At 44.1% G+C, this 11,211-nt stretch overlaps 1 protein-coding gene across 3 annotated transcripts in view; it reads left to right on the top strand.

Annotated features, from left to right (window-relative positions):
- Window positions 1-11,211, top strand: part of LOC106569502 (rap guanine nucleotide exchange factor 4) — a 37,954-nt gene that overhangs the window by 11,099 nt on the left and 15,644 nt on the right. For 2 of the 3 annotated variants that reach the window (XM_045694307.1, XM_045694309.1), the window contains exons 4-9: window positions 5,206-5,278; window positions 5,379-5,443; window positions 6,291-6,397; window positions 6,534-6,655; window positions 7,000-7,183; window positions 7,292-7,376. In XM_045694307.1, the coding sequence (XP_045550263.1) occupies window positions 5,206-5,278; window positions 5,379-5,443; window positions 6,291-6,397; window positions 6,534-6,655; window positions 7,000-7,183; window positions 7,292-7,376 (636 nt within the window). Of the gene's footprint in view, window positions 1-4,123; window positions 4,269-5,205; window positions 5,279-5,378; window positions 5,444-6,290; window positions 6,398-6,533; window positions 6,656-6,999; window positions 7,184-7,291; window positions 7,377-11,211 lie in introns of those variants that run through there. The other variant, XM_014140906.2, reaches the window with a different exon arrangement.

Here is an 11,211-nt window from a genome sequence, read left to right as displayed (position 1 = left end):
TGAGAGCTAGTTGAGGGGCCCAGGGACATTGGCTGGACAGGGCCACCACTTTTAACAGACATAGTATTTATCTCAACCCCACACAGTCATCACAAAGTGTGTCATCTCCTGTCTTGTGGAATAAGAGAAGGAGGCAGAGAAAGGGTTATTCATTTTTAAACATTACTTTATGATCAATTTAAACATTCTTTGATTAATTTGTTACAGTACTTTTATAGTCAGCTATTCATCTGGTAGCACGTTTCTTAGATATTACATACTACAATGGTCCTTGCATAATAATTACAATCCCAAAGAAGCTAAAATGTTACTATTATCTGAAACTTACGCTGTATGTGTAACGAGTGTGCTGAGAGTCGGGAAGCAAGTTCAGGGAGTGAATGTTTTAATAAATGAAACAATAAACACATAACACAAACAACGCACCGACATAAAAACAGAGTCAATAACACCTGAGGAAAGACCCAAGGGGAGTGACAGATTTAGGGAAGATAATCAAGGAGGTGATGGAGTCCAGGTGAGTGTCATGAGGCGCAGGTGCGCAAGACGATGGTGACAGGTGTGCGGGATAATCAGATGACCTAGAGGTCAGAGAGGAAGGATAATCAGATGACCTAGAGGTCAGAGAGGGAGGATAATCAGATGACCTAGAGGTCAGAGAGGGAGGATAATCAGATGACCTAGAGGTCAGAGAGGAAGGATAATCAGATGACCTAGAGGTCAGAGAGGGAGGATAATCAGATGACCTAGAGGTCAGAGAGGGAGGATAATCAGATGACCTAGAGGTCAGAGAGGAAGGATAATCAGATGACCTAGAGGTCAGAGAGGAAGGATAATCAGATGACCTAGAGGTCAGAGAGGGAGGATAATCAGATGACCTAGAGGTCAGAGAGGAAGGATAATCAGATGACCTAGAGGTCAGAGAGGGAGGATAATCAGATGACCTAGAGGTCAGAGAGGAAGGATAATCAGATGACCTAGAGGTCAGAGAGGAAGGATAATCAGATGACCTAGAGGTCAGAGAGGAAGGATAATCAGATGACCTAGAGGTCAGAGAGGAAGGATAATCAGATGACCTAGAGGTCAGAGAGGGAGGATAATCAGATGACCTAGAGGTCAGAGAGGGAGGATAATCAGATGACCTAGAAGTCAGAGAGGGAGGATAATCAGATGACCTAGAGGTCAGAGAGGGAGGATAATCAGATGACCTAGAGGCCGGATCCCCAACACGCGGCTCCAGCAGCAGGACGCATCAAAGGAGACGGAAGCGGACCGGTCACCCCTGCTGATGCGCGAGAACCTGTCACACCAGCTGAGGCACGGGTGCCCGGCGATCCGGCCGAGGCACGGGAGCCCGGCGATCCGGCCGAGGTACCGGAGCCCTTAGCAGTTCCCGGACCCAACGTCATTACTCTGACACAAAAATAAAATAATTAAACACTTCCCCCTAATGCTTCCCTTAGGTGAGGTGTTATTCTGTAACGAGTGCGGTGAGAGTCAGGAAGCAAGTTCAGGCAGTGAGTGTTTTAATAAATAAATGAAACAATAAACACGCAACGCAAACAACGCACCGACATAAAAACAGAGTCAATGACAGGTGTGCGGGATAATCAGCAGCCTGATGACCTAGAGGTCGGAGAGGGAGGATAATCAGCAGCCTGATGACCTAGAGGTCAGAGAGAGAGTATACGTGGCAGTATGTCTGTCTGTCTCTGTTCAGTGTTAACAATATTGAGCTCTATTCATTATTGATGAAAATGTTGTCTGGTGCTTGTGCCTTGGAACTTTTTCTCTTTCTCACACACACTCACTTTCCATTTTTCTCTGCTCTCTATATAGACTCCTCTCTCTGCGTTGTTCTATCTAGCTCCTCCTCTCTCTCAATTCAAGGGGCTTCATTGGCATGGAAAACGTGTTAACATTGCCAAAGCAAGTGAGGTAGATAATATACAAAAGTGAAATAAACAATAAAAATTAACAGTAAACATTACACATACAGAAGTTTCAAAAGAATACAGACATTACAAATGTCATATTATGTGTATATACAGTGTTGTAACGATGTACAAATGGTTAAAGTACACAAGGGAAAATAAATAAGCATAAATATGGGTTGTATTTACAATGGTGTTTGTTCTTCACTGGTTGCCCTTTTCTTGTGGCAACAGGTCACAAATATTGCTGCTGTGATGGCACACTGTGGAATTTCTCCACACTGGGAGTTTATCAAAATTGGGTTTGTTTTTGAATTCCTTGTGGATCTGTGTAATCTGAGGGAAATATGTGTCTCTAATATGGTCATACATTGGGCAGGAGGTTAGGAAGTGCAGCTCAGTTTCCACCTCATTTTGTCGGCAGTGTGCACATAGCCTGTATTCTCTTGAGAGCCATGTCTGCCTACGGCGGCCTTTCTCAATAGCAAGGCTATGCTCACTGAGTCTGTACATAGTCAAAGCTTTCCTTAAGTTTGGGTCAGTCACAGTGGTCAGGTATTCTGCCACTGTGTACTCTCTGTTTAGGGCCAAATAGCATTCTAGTTTGCTCTGTTTTTTTGTTAATTCTTTCCAATGTGTCAAGTAATTATCTTTTTGTTTTCTCATGATTTGGTTGGGTCTAATTGTGCTGCTGTCCTGGAGCTCTGTGGGGTGTGATTGTGTTTGTGAACAGAGCCCCAGGACCAGCTTGCTTAGGAGACACTTCTCCAGGTTAGTCTCTCTGGAGGTGATGGCTTTGTTATGGAAGGTTTGGGAATCGCTTCCTTTTAGGTGGTTGTAGAATTTAACGGCTCTTTTCTGGATTTTGATAATTAGGGGGTATCGGCCTAATTCTGCTCTGCATGCATTATTTGGTGTTCTACGTTGTACACGGAGGATTTCTTTGCAGAATTCTGCATGCAGAGTCTCAGTTTGGTGTTTGTCCCATCTTGTGAATTCTTGTTTGGTGAGCAGACCCCAGACCTCACAACAATAAAGGTCAATGGGTTCTATGACTGATTCAAGTATTTTTAGCCAGATCCTAATTGGTATGTTGAATTTTATGTTCCTTTTGATGGCATAGAATGCCCTTCTTGCCTTGTCTCTCAGATTGTTCACAGCTTTGTGGAAGATACTTGTGGCGCTGATGTTTAGGCCAATGTATGTATAGTTTTTTGTGTGCTCTAGAGCAACAGTGTCTAGATGGAATTTGTATTTGTGGTCCTGGCGACTGGACCTTTTTTGGAACACCATTATTTTTGTCTTACTGAGATTTACTGTTAGGGCCCAGGTCTGGCAGAATCTGTGCAGAATATCTAGGTGCTGCTGTAGGCCCTCCTTGGTTGGTGACAGAAGCACCAGATGATCAGCAAACAGTAGACATTTGACTTCAGATTCTAGTAGGGTGAGGCCGGGTGCTGCAGACTTTTCTGGTGCCCGCGCCAATTTGTTGATATATATGTTGAAGAGGGTGGGGCTCAAGCTGCATCCCTGTCTCACCCCCCGGCCCTGTGGGAAGAAATTTGTGTGTTTTTTGCCAATTTTAACAGCACACTTGTTGTTTGTGTACATGGATTTTATAATGTCGTATGTGTTACCCCCAACACCTCTTTCCATCAATTTGTATAGCAGACTCTCATGCCAAATTGAGTCGAAGGCTTTTTTGAAATCAACAAAGCATGAGAAGACTTTGCCTTTGTTTTGGTTTGTTTGTCAATTAGGGTGTGCAGGGTGAATACATGGTCTGTTGTACGGTAATTTGGTAAAAAGCCCATTTGACATTTGCTCAGTACATTGTTTTCACTGAGGAAATGTACGAGTCTGCTGTTAATGATAATGCAGAGGATTTTCCCAAGGTTGCTGTTGACGCATATCCTACGGTAGTTATTGGGGTCAAATTTGTCTCCACTTTTGTGGATTGTGGTGATCAGTTCTTGGTTCCAAATATTGGGGAAGATGCCAGAGCTAAGGATGATGTTAAAGAGTTTTAGTGTAGCCAATTGGAAGTTGTTGTCTGTATATTTGATCATTTCATTGAGAATACCATCTCTCTCTCTCTCTGTCTCGTTGAAAAGCTCTGGTTGCCGTGGCAACCTCTGTGTGTGAGTACTGGGGGGCTGTTTCAAAGAGGACTGCGTGTGTGTGAGACAGAGAGAGAGAGAGAGAGAGAGAGAGAGAGACCTCTGGGGTAATACTGAGGATGCTGCTGGCTTCCTGGTTGTGTGTTTGGATTACAGGAGCAGATAGCACCTCTTAGGGGTCCTTCCCAGACGTAGAGTGTAGAGGAGACCCTGGGTGAGTTTAGTCAAGTGTGTGTGTGTGTGTGTGTGTGTGTGTGTGTGTGTGTGTGTGTGTGTGTGTGTGTGTGTTGAGAGAAATAAATAAATAAAGAGAGAGAGAGGTGTTATGTGCCATGGTGGGTTTGGTTCTTCTTAAGTGACTTTTTTCTCATTCATGAATTGATAGAAAGTACAAACTCCCGGTAAACTCTGTGATTTCAGTACTACCAATGCTCTCTGTTGTCTGACATCGGATGTGATGACTTAGATTTGCTCAAAGAATCAGCCTATTGTTAGTGTGTGTGTGTGTCAGCGGCTTCCTGAATGTTAAAGGGCTTCTCTTCCGTTGTGTGTGTGTGTGTGTGTGTTTTGGCAGACTCCTAAAGGCATGGCTTGCCTGGTAATGACTTTAGACCACACAGACGTTAGAGTTTAGAGTAGAGTGACATAATCCTGGAGAACTCTGTTTGTAAATTCATCCCTGTGTGTTTAGCATTCAAGCATGGCTAAAGAAGTCAAGCAATCTTCAATATTTGTCTTGAAATATAGATATGAACATAAAAGAGTGAGTGACACTAACATACACGCCGCTGCACTCAGTTGTCCTTGCTATACTCACTGACCCTGTGTGTGTGTGTGTGTGTGTGTGTGTGTGTGTTATGTAATGTGGGATGTTGCATATGTAAATGATCCCTGGGTGACAGAGGACTTTGTTTTGAAGGAAGGGTGTAGGCTGTGTGTGTGTGCAAGCACGCGTTTGTGTGCATATGTGTGTGTGTGTGGAGGCAGCGGTAATGGAGCTCCTCAGGGTCGTATAGGGATGTCATTTCCAGAGCTGTTGGTGTGAGGTGATGAGTGGGTAAGGCACTAGAGCCTTGTTCAGACTGATGGTAATGGTGGTGTGTGTGTGTGTTTATTGATTATGATGACTAAGGCTGTGTGTTGTGTTGTAGAAGTACCGGCAGTGTATGGCTGGACTTCTGGCCCCTCCCTATGGCGCCATGGAAACTGGATCCAACAATGACAGTGAGTACAACTACAATCCAGTTGAATTAATAATATTGAATTATTAACATTGCATATTACACATTACGATGGTCATAACTTTGTCTCCCTCCTCCCTAAGGGCTGACAGACAAAGACAGTCTAGGTTCAGATCCTCTCAACTTCATGAACAAGATCCTCAACAAGGTAAGATGGCCCCTTTCAATGGTATTCATTAAAGTTAATATCACTGATCACTCAACTAACCCCAAAGTACTGTCTTTTTAAATGAGGCTGTGTACAGTGAAAGACTGTGACCTGAGGGGTGTATTCTACAAGAGGATACTATTAAGAGGGAGTGGGGGTGTATTCACACTAGTGTTGAGCAACTAACCGAAATGTCAGTCATTTTTTGTTTTTTAAACAACGAATTGACTGACATTGGTTCAATAATTTGAATTCCTTTTCATTCAATTTTTTTCTGTGAGCTCAATGCACACATAGCAAAGTTTCTACTGAGATAAAAAAATATCCAGCCTGAACTGTGCGATGTAGTGGTAGTTTCCTCTGTAGTTGTGCTAATGAGAGATAATTCATGCACAAGCAAGAAAGGCCCCATCTGCCCAATTTTGAGGCCCTCTTTTGTAGTTCTAAGACAGCAGCAGTATCTCTGTGTGGATGGGTGAGTGGGTGGGTGAGTGGGTGAGTGGGTGTGATTGTGTTTTTTCTCCTTTTTTCTCACCTTTCATTCTCACCTTTCATTCATAATCCCTGACAGCAGTTGTGTGGTTGCTATGACAACTGGGAGTGTTAGGACAGGTTGGGTGTTTGTGATTCACAGCTTAGCGAGTGTATAGTAAATATGAGGCTGTAGGGCTTATGTTGGCGGAGACATGAAATGAAAAGTCCCCTGGCTCATTATTTTTGTGGATTTCTCAGCTCAAAGTTGAAATGATTAACACCTGGAAGCTGAGATTCTCACTGTGATTGTGACTATCTAGCTAAGCTAGAGATAAAATAAGTGTTGTATTGTGTTCCTGTGTTATGTCTGTAGGTTCCATCAGAGAAGCTGCAGCGAGGGGGGAAGGTGATGCGGAACGCCATCCTCTCCAGAGCTCCTCACATGATCAGAGACAGGAAGTACCACCTCAAGACATACAGGTGTGTGTGTTTGTACATTTTCACGTGTGTGTGTGTGTGTGTGTGTGTGTGTGTGTGCGCGCACATACATATGTATGTTTTGTCTTACTTTATGGTCCATGCAAACTGTCTCACTGTGTGTGTTTGTGGGATGCAGGCAGTGTTGTGTAGGTACAGAGCTGGTAGACTGGCTGGTGCAGCAAAGTACCTGTGTACATACTCGCTCTCACGCTGTGGGGATGTGGCAGGTTCTGCTGGAGGAGGGAGTCCTGAACCATGGTGAGACTACACTGCCCTCTATTGGACACAACGCTTCAAATGTTCTCAACCAATTTCATCACATGTAGAGAGAATTTCAATTGCATTTTCTTGATTCCTCTCTCCTCGCCTCCTTTTCAAAACCCATTGGATGAGTAGGTTAGAGGTCCGTTCCCTCTGACCTTTTCATCCAATGGGTTTTGAGAAGGAGGAGGAGGAGAGAGGAAGTGAGGAATCAAGGAAATCCAATTGAAGTAATGACTGATCTGACACGACTGGCTAATAAAAATGCTGTGAAACCCTTGTGTCCAGCTATCTCACTATGTGAGTTCACTGATAGCTGATCCAGTGTGTGTCCCCCCTAGTGGACCAGGAGCTGGGTTTCCAGGACAAGTACCTGTTCTATCGTTTCCTTGATGATGAGGAGGAGCACACCCCATTGCCAAGCGAGGAGGAGAAGAGGGAGAGTGAGGAAGAGCTGCCTGAGACAATCCTCTTCCTTGCCCAGATGGGACCTGATGCCCTGCTGCGCATGATCCTCCGCAAACCGTCAGTACATGCATGGACACACACATGCACACGTGCCTAGTTCATTGTTATATATTGTATAGCAGTTAGTAATCATCAACAGAACTCTCTCTCTGTCTCCATCTCTAGTCCTGGTCAGAGGACGGGTGAGGATCTGGAGATCATCTATGATGAGCTGCTTCACATCAAGGCCTTATCCCACCTCTCCAACACTGTGAGTCTTATCCCAGCTCTCCAACACTGTGAGTCTTATCCCACCTCTCCAACACTGTGAGTCTTATCCCACCTCTCCAACACTGCGAGTCTTATCCCACCTCTCCAACACTGCGAGTCTTATCCCACCTCTCCAACACTGCGAGTCTTATCCCACCTCTCCAACACTGCGAGTCTTATCCCACCTCTCCAACACTGTGAGTCTTATCCCACCTCTCCAACACTGTGAGTCTTATCCCACCTCTCCAACACTGTGAGTCTTATCCCATCTCTCCAACACTGTGAGTCTTATCCCACCTCTCCAACACTGCGAGTCTTATCCCACCTCTCCAACACTGTGAGTCTTATCCCAGCTCTCCAACACTGCGAGTCTTATCCCACCTCTCCAACACTGCGAGTCTTATCCCACCTCTCCAACACTGCGAGTCTTATCCCACCTCTCCAACACTGCGAGTCTTATCCCACCTCTCCAACACTGCGAGTCTTATCCCACCTCTCCAACACTGCGAGTCTTATCCCACCTCTCCAACACTGTGAGTCTTATCCCACCTCTCCAACACTGTGAGTCTTATCCCACCTCTCCAACACTGTGAGTCTTATCCCACCTCTCCAACACTGCGAGTCTTATCCCACCTCTCCAACACTGTGAGTCTTATCCCACCTCTCCAACACTGTGAGTCTTATCCCACCTCTCCAACACTGTGAGTCTTATCCCACCTCTCCAACACTGCGAGTCTTATCCCACCTCTCCAACACTGTGAGTCTTATCCCACCTCTCCAACACTGTGAGTCTTATCCCACCTCTCCAACACTGTGAGTCTTATCCCACCTCTCCAACACTGTGAGTCTTATCCCATCTCTCCAACACTGTGAGTCTTATCCCACCTCTTCAACACTGCGAGTCTTATCCCACCTCTCCAACACTGCGAGTCTTATCCCAGCTCTCCAACACTGCGAGTCTTATCCCAGCTCTCCAACACTGCGAGTCTTATCCCACCTCTCCAACACTGCGAGTCTTATCCCACCTCTCCAACACTGTGAGTCTTATCCCACCTCTCCAACACTGCGAGTCTTATCCCACCTCTCCAACACTGCGAGTCTTATCCCACCTCTCCAACACTGCGAGTCTTATCCCACCTCTCCAACACTGCGAGTCTTATCCCACCTCTCCAACACTGTGAGTCTTATCCCACCTCTTCAACACTGCGAGTCTTATCCCACCTCTCCAACACTGCGATGTTCATTGGCAAACTTCAGATGGGCATGTATATGTATTCTTGAGCAGGGGGACCTTGCGGGCGCTGCAGGATTTCAGTCCTTCACGGCGTAGTGTGTTACCAATTGTTTTCTTGGTGACTATGGTCCCAGCTGCCTTGAGATCATTGACAAGATCCTCCCGTGTAGTTCTGGGCTGATTCCTCACCGTTCTCATAATCATTGCAACTCCACGAGGTGAGATCTTGCATGGAGCCCCAGGCCGAGGGATATTGACAGTTCTTTTGTGTTTCTTCCATTTGCGAATAATCACACCAAATGTTGTCACCTTCTCACCAAGCTGCTTGGCGATGGTCTTGTAGCCCATTCCAGCCTTGTGTAGGTCTACAATCTTGTCCCTGACATCCTTGGAGAGCTCTTTGGTCTTGGCCATGGTGGAGAGTTTGGAATCTGATTGATTGATTGCTTCTGTGGACAGGTGTCTTTTTTACAGGTAACAAGCTGCGGTTAGGAGCTCTCCCTTTAAGAGTGTGCTCCTAATCTCAGCTCGTTACCTGTATAAAAGACACCTGGGAGCCAGAAATATTTCTGATTGAGAGGGGGTCAAATACTTATTTCCCTAATTAAAATGGAAATCAATTTATAAGATTTCTGACATGGGTTTTTCTGGATATTTTTGTTGTTATTCTGTCTCTCACCGTTTAAATAAACCTACCATTAAAATTATAGACTGATCCTTTCTTTGTCAGTGGGCAAACGTACAAAATCAGCAGGGGATCAAATACTTTTTCCCCCCACTGTATGTGTATATATATATACCGTAAATTCCGGACTATAAGCCGCAACTTTTTTCTCACGCTTTGAACCTCGCGGCTTAAACAACCTTGCGGCTAATATATGGATTATTCCCGCTTTCAATTTTTTTTCTTCCAAAAAAACACATTCTGTGATGTGCTCAGTTTTTTGGCGGCATGAAGCTTTCATTAGACCAATGAAATTGCCGGACGGGTTAAGGTCAAACAACTTTTTGGTTTATTGTTTAGATTAAATCGAGCGCTCTCAAACTTATTACGGTAGTCATTTTGTCACCCTCATCATGGCAAAGACACAGAGAAATGCATATGATGCAGCTTTCAAGTTGAAGGCGATTGATCTGTCTGTTGGAAAAGGAAATAGAGCTGCTGCACGGGAGCTTGGTCTTAATGAGTCGATGATAAGACGTTGGAAACAGCAGCGTGAGGAATTGACTCAGTGCAAAAAGACAACTAAAGCTTACTGCAAATTTTTTATTTTTTGTTACAAGCCGTGTTTCGTTAAAGCCTATTTATTTTTGTTACAAGCCGTGTTTCGTTAAAGCCTATTTATTTTTGTTACAAACCGTGTTTCGTTAAAGCCTGTGTAAAGTTAATTTGTTTCAATGTACCGGTAGGCACCTGCGGCTTATAGACATGTGCGGCTTATTTATGTTCAAAATAATCTTTTTTTTTTTAATTTAGTGGGTGCGGCTTATATTCAGGTGCGCTTAATAGTCCGGAAATTACGGTAGTACCAGTGAAAAGTTTGGACACACCTACTCATTCAAGGCTTTTTCTTTATTATTACTATTTTCTACATTGTAGAATAATAGTGAAGACAAACTATGAAATTAAACATATGGAATCATATAGTAACCAAAAAAAAAGTGTTAAACAAATCAAAATATATTTTATATTTCAGATTCTTCAAAGTAGCCACCCTTTGCCTGGAATGCATTTCAATTAGCAGGTGTGCCTTGGTAAAAGTTATTTTGTGGAATTTCTTCCCTTCTTAATGCGTTTGAGCCAATCGGTTGTGTCAGAAATTGCAGCCCAAATAAAAGCTTCAAGAGTTCAAGTAACAGACACATCTCAACATCAACTGTTCAGAGGAGACTACGTTAATCAGGCCTTCATGGTCGAATTGTTGCAAAGAAACCACTACTAAAGGACACCAATAATAAGAAGAGACTTGCTTGGGCCAAAAAACATAGTCAATGGACATTAGACCTGTGGAAATCTGTTCTTTGGTCTGATGAGTCCAAATTGGAGATTTTTGGTTCTAACCGCCGTCTTTGTGAGACGCAGAGTAGGTGAACGGATGATCTCCGCATGTGTGGTTCCCACTGTGAAGCATGGAGGAGGTGGTGTGATGGTGCTTTGCTGGTGACACTGTCTGTGATTTATTTAGAATTCAAGGCACACTTAAGAAGCATGGCTACCACAGCATTCTGGAGTGATACGCCATCACATCTGGTTTGCGCTTAGTGGGACTTTCAACAGGACAATGACCCAACACACCTCCAGGCTGTGTAACTGCTATTTGACCATGGAGAGTGATGTAGTGCTGCATCAGATGGTTTGGGATGAGTTGAACTGCAGAGTGAAGGAAAAACAGCCAACAAGTGCTCAGGATATGTGAGAACTCCTTGAAGACTGTTAGAAAAGCATTCCAGGTGAAGCTGGTTGAGAGAATGCCAAGAGTGTGCAAAGCTGTCATCAAGGCAAAGGCTTGTTACTTTCAAGAATCTCAAATAGAAAATATATTTTGATTTGCTTAAAATAGTAAAAATAAAGAAAAAGCCTTGAATGAGTGGTACTGTATAT

Source organism: Salmo salar, chromosome ssa14, assembly GCF_905237065.1.
Source record: "Salmo salar chromosome ssa14, Ssal_v3.1, whole genome shotgun sequence".
Lineage (NCBI taxonomy): Eukaryota > Metazoa > Chordata > Actinopteri > Salmoniformes > Salmonidae > Salmo > Salmo salar.
The sequence above is the reverse complement of the archived record's forward strand: the minus strand, read 5'-3'. Positions and strand labels throughout refer to the sequence as shown.